This window comes from Perca flavescens, chromosome 11 (genome assembly GCF_004354835.1).
Source record: "Perca flavescens isolate YP-PL-M2 chromosome 11, PFLA_1.0, whole genome shotgun sequence".
Lineage (NCBI taxonomy): Eukaryota > Metazoa > Chordata > Actinopteri > Perciformes > Percidae > Perca > Perca flavescens.
This window is the reverse complement of record NC_041341.1, coordinates 33161945-33176998: the sequence shown is the minus strand read 5'-3', so window position 1 is coordinate 33176998 and position 15054 is coordinate 33161945. Positions and strand designations below refer to the sequence as shown.

At 40.8% G+C, this 15054-nt stretch overlaps 1 protein-coding gene across 1 annotated transcript in view; it reads left to right on the top strand.

Moving 5' to 3' along the window:
• The window catches only part of LOC114563689 (nck-associated protein 5), a 46016-nt gene that overhangs the window by 15906 nt on the left and 15056 nt on the right, over window positions 1-15054 (top strand). Inside the window, exon 7 of the mRNA XM_028590483.1 lies at window positions 14817-14996. Coding sequence (XP_028446284.1) covers window positions 14817-14996 — 180 coding nt within the window. The remainder of the gene's footprint in view (window positions 1-14816; window positions 14997-15054) is intronic.

Sequence of the window (15054 nt, the reverse complement as noted above, 5' to 3'; positions counted from 1 at the left end):
GGACTATGGTCAGATCATGAGCAGCAAATGCCCTACCAGCAGTAAAAGAAAATCAAAGAATGAAAACTTCCATTTTCAGTTATGAAAGATATAATGAAAAGTGGCCAGCAAGGCGCCAAATCTTAGACAGTGTATCGAGTCCACGGCAGTGACAGGATCAAAGAAAACTAGAAACTACGTTACTCAGAGATAAGTTATCTTCTTATTTAATGTGGACAAAACACAAACGCGTTTCAGCTAGAAGCCATCATCAGTGTTCACCATTTCTTACTAAACAGCAAGGTGACTAGGTTACTTAAATAATAACGCAAGAAGCATGAAACCCGTTTTACTTAATGTTACCTCTGTGAGGGCCTCCTCTCTGGCTGATGGGCTGTCAGCTCCACTGGGGAAATGTCTGCACATGCTGCAGAAAAGCTCGTCCACAGAGCTGGGCTGGACTGGCCATCGGGCGTACTGGGCATTTTCCCGGTGGGCCGACGCACTTTTGGGCCGAATCGCCGATATAAATAGGCCTTTGTTAATTTTTTCGCCGGGCCAGCCCATAAAGAATTCACAGCGACCCATTGGTTAATTTTCTTTGTTGGCACTGACCTGACCCAATCAAATCCAGGAACCCTCTTCCGCACTCCGGGCCGCAACTTTACACACAAGCTGTAACAGTTTTGCTGGAAGTTTAGCATCCACCGTTAAAATGGACAAACGACCACTAAAGTGCAAGGGATGTGCAGAGAAATTACAGGAGAAAAATATTAATAATCTACAGGTGGATTCCTCAAAAACTTCGGACATGTTTGGGGCTGTAGTAGCTGCTTCATCAGCATTACCTGAAGCCGAGGAGGAGAGATGGCTGGCTATACAGAGAAGCAGAAACAGCATCATGACAGGGAAGAAGCCGAGGAGGAGGAGAGTGACCATGACAGGGCCAGGGGAGCGAGTGAGGAAAAGATGGAAGAGAGTAGGGCTGAACGATTAATTGCATTTGCGATAATATCGCGATATGTTAAAACGCGATTTCCTAATCGCAAAGGCTGCGATTTGGTCTCGATTTGATGACTTGCGATAGCAAATCAGTCTGCACTACGCAGAGAATGCATCAACTTAGCACGCTAACGCTACACTGTACCTTGAGCTGATCTCTGTCATTCAAACAATTCTGAGTTGAAGTTTAAAACTTTTACAGCCATTTTAATAAAATGAAGGGTTTTGCTCGGGCTCGAGTCCATACATGCAGTTAATGGATACAGGCACGCCAAACTGAAGGCTCGGTTGGCAACCTTGTTTGTCTTTGTTGAATAATACAGAAGAAAAAGAGCTTAAAAAAATAATCGAATATCGAATCGCAATCGCAATATTTGGGGAAAAAATCGCAATTAGATTATTTGCAAAAATCGTTCAGCCCTAGAAGAGAGAGTAGATGACGATGTGGTAAGGAGTAGGCAAATTAACAGGGATTCTCAGGAAGGGAAGGAGGCTGTGTTTGTGTGTGTGTGTGTGTGTGTGTGTGTGTGTGTGTGTGTGTGTGTGTGTGTGTGTGTGTGTGCGCGCACACGCAGGTAACCTGTAATCTGTTTAAGCTTACATTGAAAATGCTAGCGGTTAGCCTGTTGGTTAGCTGAAAAGTCTGTGATCTATAAAATCAGTGTTGATACAAGCATCAGTGTTCCTTGAATGGCTTAATTAGCTTTTCTTGTATTGTTGCTCTTTTCCAGGGCATATACTACTCTCAGATTTATTGTAGCTTTTGGGAAGGGTTATGGTTGATGGTTGGGTATATTGTATTTAGCAGACACTTTTGTCCAAAGCGACAAAATATGAATCTTCCAATAGTTAAAATTAAATTTAAAGTTGCTAAGCCAATATTAAGCAAAATAGTAATAATAACAATAATGGCAATACAATATCAAATATCAATAATAAAAAAATATAAAAATACCATAAATATACAACATACATAACTCTAAGAATGAATTAATTATTTAAGTGTAAGATCAACAGATAAATCTTGACACCCCTCTTGAAGGATCCAAAACTCATATCATAGAATGCACGCATATTTTAAGAGGACTGTCTGCAGGGAATGTGTCTGACCAATCACAGTGGGTGTGGACCGCCTGGGCCAAAAATGCCAGGGCTGATTTTTTGTCCCAGTCCAGCCCTGCTCGTCCTTATTTACCCTGGATTCCATCCACGATAACTGTCCATACCACGTTAAAGAGAAGCCATTGTTGTCGCATTAACTTTTAACAGTATATTGCTTAATACATCCATGGTGCATTGTCTAAACAGCCAGCTAGCTAGCTGCTGAAGGCAGCCCAGAGAGTCTGCCTGTTATATATACATAGCAACCAACTACGTTCCGGAGGCTTCCTAATTGTTTGATCCTTATTCTATGGTTTAAACAGCTTGGTTTTAATCCAAGGAGAAGACACATTAAACACACACAACTAGTTATGTTACTATTTCTTTTACATTGAATATTTTTTCATAAAAAAAATTATTTTGAGCTTGGCTGGCTGGACGGGCCAGTGAGTTAAGTGCCGCCCTGGCCAATTATTGACTACGCACCTGATATGGAGCAATTCAGGAACTCTGGCCATATGTTAAATGTATCACATAGCACGAGGCCATATACAAACATGTATTTTTTGAGTATGAAATACCATATGGATCTGAATACTGTATATTACTAGTACTACTACTACTATAGCAATATGTGCATTTCCATCCATCCACCTCAAAATTGTTTATCTTTGCATTTATGTTGCTGTGGCTCAGTGGTAGAGCGGTCGCCTGCCAATCAGAAGGTTGGTGGCTCGATCCTGGGTGCTGCAGTCCCATTTTGAAGTGTCCTTGGGCAAGACACTGAACCCTGAATTCCCCCCGATGCTGTGCATCAGAGTGTAAGTGTGTGTGAATGTTTATCTGATGCGCAGGTTGTACCTTGTATGGCAGTCTTGGCCATACAAGGTACAAGGTGTGCTTTGAGTAGTTGTTAAGACTAGAAAAGTGCTGTATAAATGCAGTACATTTTGAAGTGGGAATTGTTTTTAAATAAAGTATTGAAAACAAAAGGTGGAAAAATTGGTGTATCAATACAAGCAAAATCGGACAAATGTAGTCCGTACGTACGCTGTACATGAAGCCCGTAATTTACACATTCACTGGAGAGACAAAATATGTCCCCCTTCTGATGGAAGTTGGAACACACATGAATTTTATTTATCAGTTTTATGGGAATTAGATGTTCCACCAAAACAACTTCCTTCCCGAGGCTATTTTGCAGCGGCTCCGTGCGGAGCTTAGCGCCGCCCGTGACGATTGTGATTGGTTTAAACAAAAGCCAAATAAACCAGAGCACGTTTTTCTCCCATCCCAGATTGCTGTGTGGTGACTAGCCAGACCCTCCTCCGCAGCGCTGTGGAGGACGGTCTGGCTATGCGGGACTAATTGATGAAGGCAGAGAGATACATGTTTTCTCTAATGACCACAGTGCACTGCAACTCCTTTACACCTCATTACCATGTAACTGACATAGCTATATTCCAACCTTGAAATGTAATTATTCTGGTTTTATGACTGGATTCACTTTTCAGTGAGTAGGTAACAGCTGGCAGTTCACAGACCAGCTGTGTGTTTAAAGATTGTTCAGAATCAATTCAGGGTTGCCAACTCTAATGCGTTTGGTGTTGGACACCTCCTTTGAGGCATTGTGTCAAACTGCTGAGCAAACAAATGACATGCCATATACGTGAGCAACGAAGCCATTCTTGGATGGAAAACACACCTACAGTGTACACGTTATAGAAGATACGGCTGCACACAGGCCAATTATGAACACCAGGCTTTTCTACACATTTCAGCATCGTTCCATAAACATGACAGAGAAACGCGTTTTTCATTGCTTTAGGTGGCAAAAGAGAATTCACACACGTTCATGTTTATTAGTATTTGGCTGTTTCTCTTTCCTCCAACAATGCTCACACTGTTAAACAGTTTGAAATGTCCATCAAAATGCAGGTTTTAATGGGATTGAATTGAATTGAAAGCCTTTATTGTCATTGCACTTTACAATACAGCGGAATTAGGAGCGCTACTCCACTGGGTGCATACAATAAATACAATAAATAATCCTTACAGGACATATAAAACAAAATAAAAACAGTAAAAGAGCAATGATCAGATAAGTGCAAGTGTAGAAGTGTAAGAGGTGACAGTGAGCGACTGGGTCTGTCTAACTACATTTGTTTAGGGAAACTATTGCATTTGGGAAGAAGCTATTCTTAAATCTGGTAGTGCTGGATTGTATAGACCTAAAACGCCTACCAGAGGGTAACAATAGAAACAGGTGGGGGCTGAGGATGAGAATTGTCCTTGATGATGTTCTTGGCTCTTGAGAGTGCGGCTGAGTGCAATATCTGATTTTTTTTCATCTTAGACAAAGGCAGATTCAGGTTATTTGAGACTTTGGCTGTCTAACGACACTTCTTAATGGTGTACATAATGTCATTTTAACATGACTTGTGGTAGACATTTTGAGTATCCAAGGGTACATTTTACAGTTCATTGTGAAGTGAAGTTAGATTGAAAGACATAGTCATGGCTTAAATACAAAATGAAGTGTGTCTGGCCAATACAATGTTGATAGTATTTCAGCCAAAACTTTTCAAAACTACTCAACTTCAATTAAATAATCCGTAGTCGTATGTCATAATCATTATGCAGAAGGCAGGCGAGAAGTTGCTTCGTTTCTAAGGGTCTTTTAGGTTGTCGGGGTTCTCAGCATGATTCCTCTCCTCTGACAAACTCACGCTATCTGTATTCAGGGGACCAGTTTGATGTCACAGACAGAATTGGTAATTAACTCAAATCTTGGATAAACTGTATCAACACTCCAGAATTGTCTTTCTCCGGCTTCATGGAAGTTTTCATGGAAAGTCTAGGACTTCCCATACCAGGCCATTAAGTATGCTGCAAGCCTAGCAGAGCAGCAAGTGCTGTCCTTCATCTTAAACCTTTTCTGTAAAGGTCAGACTTGAAGACTGTTGAAAGAGAAAGAGGGATTCTGTCTTTAGTAGAACCGTATGTATCACTGCAGAGCTGTTTCTGCTGGAAAGCTTCTGTATTGTACATGCTGACATCTTACCTCAGAGCCTGATTAAATAAGGTCTCATCATTAGTTCACTGTTGAGCAAGTTCTTGAAAAGAAATATTGCTTAATGGAGCAGTAACTCGTTGCTATTCAGTTCCTCAGATAATTCTGTACATAGTATTTATCAAGGGAAAGACCGCTTGACCTGCAGTCTGATTCTCCACTCCTCTGGCAAACATTTCATCTGATTAAACCAGCTCTTTCCTCTCATTAAACACTCCGTACAGTAGTCATTAGAACATTCTCAGGCTATAAAATAGACTTTAAGGTCATCCGTTTGTTACTGTGGACAGTGAATTCCAAATCTTTCGCGATCATTTCACCATTTCACTGGGCAAAATGGATTTCATGTGCCAAATGCTGCCTTTGATTCACTAATGCAGCATTCCCAGCTATCCAAGAGGCTGCAGTAGTAGTGAGATAATTATCTTGCGCCTAAAGCTTGAATATTAACTACTGTTGTTATATTTTTTCGTCTCCAGCAAAGTCACAAACAAAAGTTTTGAGAACAAGCCTCACATTTAAATCATTGATTTCAAAGTTTTGGGGTATTTCATTTGTTGTGTACTTTAGAAAAGTTCCACATGTGATGTCCTGCTGGGACCACTCGCTGTGCAGCTAAGCCACATTTGGTTTGTGGTTATGACTAAAAGATGGATTCCCTATAAGGCTGGGGAAAAAAAATTCTGTCTGCTGGTTGGTGACTGGGAGTTGGGTCAGAAATGTTTACCTAAACACAGCTTCCATGTTCTGCATGAACTAACGCTGAGCCAAATTATGAATCTGAAAACAGTATATAATAGGTCACCACACCGCCGCACAGCAACCGCCCTGAAAACCAAGCGTTTCCCAAAAAAGCAGACATATTTTTTAAAGTGGTTCCTGCTGCCCCGTGGTTACCGCCAGAAGTTCAGCATGGTGAAATAAGCTTAGCCAAGGTTCCGTCAAGAAGACTCTCTTTGTTTGTTTGTTTCATTCATCCCCAATCTCTCTGTCCCCTCTCTGTCTCAGCTTACTATGGGCGTTCACTCTTAAGTTCAACCAACCAGATGTTTGCTCCGATCTCCCTAAGCCTATCATATTGCCTCTGTTAAAATTTTAATTCTGTTCTCCTCTGCTGCTGTCAGTTGTCATTTCAGTGACCCTCCTCCACCCCATTCACCTGGGGGACAATTCACTTTATTGTGCACCATGTAATGCATTTATTATTCATTCCAATGAAGTCTCTCCTGATTGAACTCTGCGCGGCAGAGCAGAATCTGGGCGCAGTCACGCGGCCGGCAACCGCATCCTACCTTTAACCGCCCCGATCAAAACCGCTTCCGCTCTGCCGCCTTTCGCTTCAATGAATTGACTGGAGGCGGCGAGTTACCGCGCGGCTGTGTGAAAGCCCCTTTAGATGTTGTTTCAGCCCATTTATTCAGTTTCCATTTGTCAGATCCAAAGGGGATGATAAGGGAAGGGGTGTACCAGTCTTTTTGAGTAGAAATACCATGGTGGCCGATCTACTCTAAACCTATAGTCACAACAGCCATTTTGAGTTGATGCCACACTCAGGATGGGAAACTCTACCTAAAACATTGCTATATACTGTCTATATAAAACTTATTTCAACATATTTTAATTGTTTGTACTAGCTTTCAAACATGTTTGTGGTGTCTTACCTTAAACAATTTTCTATGTAGAACACATTCAATGTGCCAGACGCGGTATGACTGGCATTGCCCCTTTTCTCTAAAGGCCCGGCTCACCTTTGTTAGTGATGGGCATGGCCTCTGAGATCAGATAAGCACTGCAACAAGAGCACATGGCTTTTTTTTACTTCCACAAAGTAAGAGCAAAATCCATTAGGCTCTACACTGTGTTACAGCTGCAGAGAGAACTCCACAAAAAAAAATGAAATCATTTCGTTGTCCCTATCAGTGATCATGGATGGTGTTGAGATCAGAGACATCATACAACACTCTGGTTGTATCAATTTGCCAGATAATGTTAATTTGTTTTTCCATGCAAGATATGCTTGTTGGATTCCTTAAACAATGTCTAACTCTTTATTGGATTTGGGCAAGTTTACACTTCATTTAGCCAAATACATTGGTTAGTCCTCGCCCTGAAAGCTTTTTCTCTTGTAACGTTAAAAGTAAAATGTACCGTTTGCTAATCAGTCAAACAAGGTTATGTTAGAAAGATAAAGAAGTCTCCCCCTACCTTCTTCCTTCTCATCCTTTTATACATAATAAAAAAAGCTGTTTTCAGACAGAAAGCAAAGCAGATATTTGCATTATTTGTGCTTATAGTTATTCGCCCCGTGCTGATCAAATTTTCTCGTCACAGTAGCCAAAACTTTCCACCAAAAATCAATGATTGCCAGCTAGAAATGAAAAGACTTGTCTACCTCTGTCAATCAATGATCCATTGTACAGACGAGATCTGACAATGCGTTACTTTGTTTCTGTGATTACACTGCGACTAGATGTTTTTAAGAAATGGTTGGACTGTATACAACAGCAACATTGTCTCCCTGTGTCTCTGTTCCAAAGAGTCCTAGCTGTTAAAGCCTGGTGGCTCTGTGACAGTGTCGTCTGTCACAGTGTTACTGGAATACAGCGGCAAAGTGACGCTCGAGAGACGTGCGACTGCAAGGTTTTTAAACAGCGACAGGTGCCTCTTTCCTCAGATATACTTCCTGGGAGGGCTGCAGCCAAAGATAAAAGCAAATATATAATAAAGTCACATTTATTTGCCCCCTTGGAAGTGCTGTAAACGACATTTGATTTAGTTGCTGTGTGAACTCGTATAACAAAGTCACATTTATTTACTCTTTTCGAAGTGTCTGAAGATGCATTCGCTTTTGCCTGGAAGGAAGATTTAGAACAGACATAATGTGTAACACAAGGAACCGCTTTGCTCGCTGGCCTCTTTATGTACGGTTCATGCACACTTTTTCTGCTTGCACTAAGCTCTGATTTAAAACAACAACTTGAACTTGAATTTATCGTGAGATTTGTCCAGGAATTTTGGACCAGGATACATGATAACCTCTGTGGGATTGCAGGGAGCCAGGTTCCATTCAGCCCAAGATGATTTGTCCTGGGAGATGGGTCTATCCTAAGTGGGATGGATAAGCACATAGGAAGCTGGGTCCAGACTAGTTGTAATGATAGCCAGACTGATTCTTTTAAGAGGATGGAAGAATGAAGGGGTGCCGTCAATCCAGGAGGGGGGGTTGTGAGATGGCTAGGGTGGCGGCGTTTGAAGAAACGTCATATTAGCGGTTTACCAGGTTGGATGTCTACACTAGAACATGAGGAACGTACCTGAACTTTCTGGAGGGCTCCTAACAAGCTTTGTGCTGGGAAGAGTTTATAGTGTGTCCATTTTGTTATTATGCTGTTGTATGGTTTTGAATATTGTAGTTATTGTCATCTTTTCTTGATTTTTGTCTGGGTGGGTGGTGAATGTTGCAAATTGTATTTTTTTTCCACCACACCCGCAGTCCTTCAGCACACCTCACCATGCAGAGCTACTAGCTAGTGCGGTCTGCCTGTTTTCCACCAGTTCCCCTCCCTGCTTCCCTCCTCTCTCTGTATGCTAACACCAAAGTGAACAGCAGTACATCCAGTTAGCGCCCTGCAGGCTTCACACTGAGCAGCAATGACAAGGGAGGGCAGACGGGGTGAAGGTGACATGAAAAAGACAGACAGCAAGGTGTAGATGAGCAAGAAGTATTACTAAGACAAGGAGTTGGATGAGGTGGCAGTCGGTGCATGTGATAGTGACCAAGGTTGGTGAAGGTGGTAAATGTTTCAGAGACTAGAGTGGAGAAGACCGTGGTCTGAAGAGCAGCTGAGCGAGTGTAACCTTGCTTTGGGCGGCGCAGGGGGACGCATGGACGAATTTTGATGAGATTGTGAAATTTAAATTTATAACTCAAAAGTCCATGGAAGCTAAAGTGCATTGTCCTTGTGTATGAATGGTCTGTTGATCAGCAGCCTGGTTCAGTGGCAGGGAATCAGAAAATGGCTTAATAGCGAATTACCACTTTAATATTTCGGACAAGCCATGATTTTACACTTTTTTTCCCCCAGGGTTTTAGGTGAATACTGACCGGAAAAAAGAAGAGTCAAAACCAGCCATGCCCACTCCCCTCTCTGTAACCTCTCCAGAGTCGGGAGTATGGATGTATAATAAGAACTAGATATGGTGCCGCCCCTCGGCATTGCATCCATTTTTTTCCCCAGTAGCCGAAAAATCCCCCTGCGGCCCAACATTTGTTTTTCTCCAATAGGCCTCAATTGTAAAAGAGACGTCTGTAACTGTTGACAGGACACCTCCAACTGCAAACAAAGTTGATTATCACTCATTTTATTCAGAATTTTGGAATCCATGCAAGGGAGATGTTGTTTTATTTAGGAGGCAGATCAGCCAATAGCAAAATACAACCAATAGAGAGCAGTCTCTATGGGAGTTTCTCATTACCAAGAATGCAAACTACGGACTTGTGTTCTTGGGGAGAACATTCTTGCTGGTTGTTCTTGGAAGAATGAACTCGCAAGTTCACAAGCACAGAAAACGCTGTTAACAGTTTGAGACGATGCGTTCTTGCTGGTTTTGTGCAACACCCCCCAGCACAGAGGCTACCTGCAGGGCTCCAAAATACCAGCTAGAAATAAAAACCCCAACAATATAACCACTTTGTATTAAAACAATCTCCGGACAAGAAAACCTCATAATGCTATCATAATGAGATTAAAGTATGCGGGTGAGTGGGCGGCTGGGTAGCTCACCTGGAAGAGCGTGCGCCCATATACAGAGGCTCGGTCCTTGTCATTCCCCCTCTCTCTCCACTTTCCTGTCTAAGCTGTCCTATCAAATAAAAATGCCAAAATAATTATCTTAAAAACAAGTGTGTACAATTCAGTATGCTGTCCTTACAAATCCAACCTTCTCAGTATGCTATGGTACGCCTTCCTTGCAACGTGAGTAACATAAATTCCAAAAGTTAAACTAGAAAAGCGAGGACCCCTCCTGTCAGCACAGTCCACTGCTGGGCACATGCATGTCTGAGTACTCCCAGTACAGCGTACAGTTTAGTTCCTAGAGTAATCTCCAGAACTGCCAGGGTTAGTGGAGTTCCATTACGAAATCTTTCATAAAAATGTATGAAGTCATGGCGCTGTGGGGTGCCTGGGATAAAAGCATCAGCATAATAGCATATGCTCTGTGGAGAACCCTTCATAAACTGTAGACCCACCAGCTGACATAGTGCTGTATTATTCTGACTGAGAAGGCTGGATGGATGCAGGGATACAGTTGTATGATTTTATCTGTTGTAATTCAAATGTTATTGAAATTATTATGATGAATGTAATTTGCTGAAATGCATGCTGCGCACTCGGCCCCATTCATGCCACGGTGCGTCGAAGCCCTTGAAATATACACAGTGATATTTAGGGGATACAATCCCTCCCATGAAGCTCTGTTGTTATTCTTTAAGGAGTATTTCCACACTCTACTATAGCACTGTAACGCTGGGAGACCTGCCAGACAGAGGTGTCAACAAGAATGGTCCTAACTGATGACCTGTCCCATAATGCAAAAACAACGAAAAATGCAATAAATAATTTGTCAGACCCTCCTGGTTTGTTGTTTCAATTTAAATCTTTAATACTACTAATAATTAATGACAATGATACTAAAAATTATATGAAGAAAAAGAAAAAAAACATAACTCGCATGGCACAACATACAAATGGATGCTGTATAGAGTGCTGCACTCTTGTTTTGGATCTCCCACAGCCTAGTCTTTATTCAGGACGTTCCACTTACGGGATTGCTCCAGTGCCGCAGGAAATTCGGCCGGATGCATGTATTTTCGCAGATGTCCGTTACCTTCCTCTTTCTTTGTGTTGGCTTTCTAACCTCCGGTGGATTTCTGAGGACTATGGTTAACTGCTCCTCAGATCTCTGCAGGGTAACTCCAGACAGCAAGCTAGACTATCTGTCCAATCGGAGTTTTGAACATACACACCAAAACAAGTTCCTTCCTGAGGGTATTTTGCAGCGGCTCCGTGCGGAGCTTAGCACCGCCCAAGATGTTGTGATTGGTTTAAAGAAATGCCAATAAACCAGAGCACGTTTTTTTCCCATCCCGGAGACTACCCACACCCAGACAGAAAACGTTTACGCAAAACCATGTAATTTTAGCACTTTCATTTGTGTCATAAATTAATTTATTCACTTACTTTTCCCTTTAGTCACGGAAAAGCTGGACATTTAAGTAGAAAAATCCTGACACTGAGCTTTCAAATCTTTTGTGAGTAATGGTTTTGTGATCTCTCTATTTACAGAACATTGTGAGCATCTGAATGACTAATGGTAGCAGCAGAAAGACTGCAAAGACATGTCCCTTATTTTCTTTCAAAATAGATGACTTATACATGTTTGATTTGATGCTGAATACATCCAGTGTGATTCATGACTTACTGCCATTTGCTAATGGCTATATATATATATATATATATATATATATATATATATATATATATATATATATAGGCCATTAGCAAAGAAATGTATGTGGCCAGTATCTGGAAGTGGTTTTGGTGCTGATGTAATCAAAATGACATAATCTTCTTCCGCCCTTTAAAATAGTCATGTCTGAATTTTATGAAACAGAAATGAAATATTTTGAAACGTTGGTTCACAAAGTGGAAAAACATTCAAATATATGATATGAAAAAAAAACATCTCCACAGCCCTTGAATTTGCCCTTGACTTTAAGCACAGCGGCACTCTGATTGAGGGTTTTGTTAAACTGGATCACTCAAATCTCAGATACCCCTCGACATGCTGACTGTAATTAGTTCCAAGATTAATCCGCACAAGCATGGTCAAATGTGGCCTCCTCCCACAGTGCTCGTGAAATAAAGGCGAGCACGGATAATCAAATAATAGGTGAATATCAATGAATAGACCAAATCACTTTAGTCCCTGGCTCCCTTAAGCAATTATTTCCTATTCACATTAATTATTGCTAACAGATGACACTAATGACTTTGAGAGGAAGCTGGCCGTTGCAGCCTCGCAAAAGATCAATGCTCTTTTAAATGGGATCACTACACTTTGACACCTTCGGGTCCCTCTGATTGGAAATGGCACCTATGCAAACAGCATATGCTGCATGCCAGTAAATAATGCCAGCAGTTCCAACTGGGCTTTCTACATAGGACCCAACTTCTTCACAGCTACTGTTAGTGGACTAATAAAACATGAAGCAAAAGATTAAAATACAAATGCAAAAATTTTAATTGAGAATTCTACCTTCTGCCCTTTCAGTGCATGTTGATGCCCTGCAACTTATCAAAATCTAAATTGACATAAAAATGATGACCAAATGCACACCAGTTGTCTGATGCGGTCTTTATCCTGTAATCAAAGATGACATTTTTGTAAACAAAAAACAAACAGACAAATGTGTTTTCTTACACACTTCTGTTCGGGCAATATAACTAGTTTCAAAAAGTAAAATGTTAGGCTTATATGATTTATATGTGATCCATATTATATTTTTATAAATTGGTTATCTAACCTACAAATCTGTTTTGTTAGTAAGGACTTGAAAACCATGTTGTTACCAGTTACATAAATTTAGTATCATAAATAATAAACAGTTAAAATCAATTATCTGGGATGGTGGGGCAAAACAAAAAGAGTTACTCAAATACTTCCATCCCAACAACTAACAATCAGGCACCTGAAGGTACCATAAGTTCTTCTGATTACTGAAAATGATAGACTTTCTCCATCTGCCACTCGTATTGCACACTCAGCTCATCAGGATTAATGAAAGAGACTGTAATACAGTCTATGTTAGCCAGAAAACCAAAACAAAGAGCCAAAAGTGGCTACAAGCTATAATTCTCAGTTGGTGGATACATATAAACCACTGGGGGGAAAAACACTTGAATACACCTTAATATCAATCAATGGACCAATCGGTCAGTAAACCTTAGAGGAGGGTGTCAAACTCAATTTCACTGAGGGCCACACTGAAAATTGAGAATCACATCTCAAGGGCCTGACGTGTAGTTTACTGACATGCTTTTATTGATCGAAATGAAAATATTTTTTACTGTATTATTGCATGTCTTATATAGCCTTCCTTACATACAAATCGGTCCACATAAAGCCCTAAAATGTCAGCAAAAAAGTTCCTAAGTCATCATAGAATTTAGCAAATCAAGCAAAACAATGCTTTCTGGTTACAATTTAAAAGTAGGTCACCACACAGCCGACTCACAACAACCTGTTTCACAGCCTGAATATGCAAACGCTCCGGTTCTGTCTCAAAGTCGTTGAATCTGCTAAATTCTGCTTTTGAGTGTCGTGTAATTGCAGTTTGAAAACAGTTTCCTGTCTTTTTGGTTTGGCACACAACTAGGCAGCCCAAAATGTAATGTGAGCCTAAATTGATATGCGGGCCGTATCAAAAATTGGAGGGCTGGATTTGGCCCCCGGGCCTTGAGTTTGACACATGTTCCTTAGATAGATGGCAGCTTGATCACTATAGAGAACTGCTGCTTCAGATTTAGAACAAGGGAGTCTACTTCAAAATAAGATGTATGCGATAAAATATTCAGTGAAAGTCCTTCCAAGGCTTTCAACATTTTTTTCAAAGCTACCTCTGTCATCATGTCTCTTTAAAACAAGTATTTTGCATCAGCTGAAGATGTATTTGTTTTTTTTTCTGTGATATCTAGTTTCTTAAAGGTTCTATGAGTTAAACATTTGCCTGTTATTACACTAAACTATTCAATCAAGAAGCTTGCAATGCTCTTTTCTTCACTTTGTCACTTTTGATGAACAGGCAGAGTGTGGACAAATAGTTGCTCTGGCATTAGCAGCATGCTTTGGAATATATATCCAAAGACTCCAATCAGTGAAAGATGCTTTTAGGAATCTTCTGAGTCAGAGGAAGACTATGTGAATGTTGATTTTTATTTATTGTGTAGACTCTGACCAACCCAAAAGCATCATCATCTAACAGCCGTCAACTCATTGAGCAGTTATATTTGAAATATGAATAAACAACAGACACACCAAGAGGCTCCTTGTTCAGTGAATCATGTCAGAACAGAGTCATCACTTTAAAATGTCTCATTGACCAGCTCCCAAAAAGTTATCATGGTACACCTGCAAGACATGAAAACACATTGTATTTTACAGTAGAGGACATCTAACGTGTGGAGTGGAAAATGGCATTCCAATTACTCATTAGCCTTTGGTTGGAAAGAGGCAGCTATGTATCCAGCATATTGATTCTTTGAGATCTATGACAGACAAATGGAGAGCCCTGGGACATTCTCATAGTGTATATCGTTCAGACAGCAAATAAAAATCTATTGAACATAATTTCAGGGATTAGGTGGATGAAAAACGTTGAGTTCGCTGGTGCGAATGTGAGCCATAATTACAATATGTGTGACTGCTGATAAATTGTAAATCCTATAAGTATATAAGTATGTCACTTATTACCAATGCTGTGTCAATGTTATCCTGCAACGATGACTTATATTTTCATAATTATTGTATAACTGCATAAAGGTCTTTGCTTAATTTGTTTAATTTCTGTTGATTCATTACATAATTAATGATTTTCCAGGAGGTCCAAAGGAACGGAAAAGCAGGTATTCCTGCAGGAAGGTGGCCCAGCCTGCTGAGTCTAACATGCCCACGCAGTAGTGGGAGCGGCAGTGGCAGTGAACTGTCACTATCCAGTGCTTGTAGTGAGTACTCCAGTGGCTCCCACACTTGGGCAGAAGGACGTGGATTCTCCAAGCAGGTGGGTTTCATTCATCTTCCATTCATCTTCCTTCGATTTGAAGTATAAGGAAGTTGTC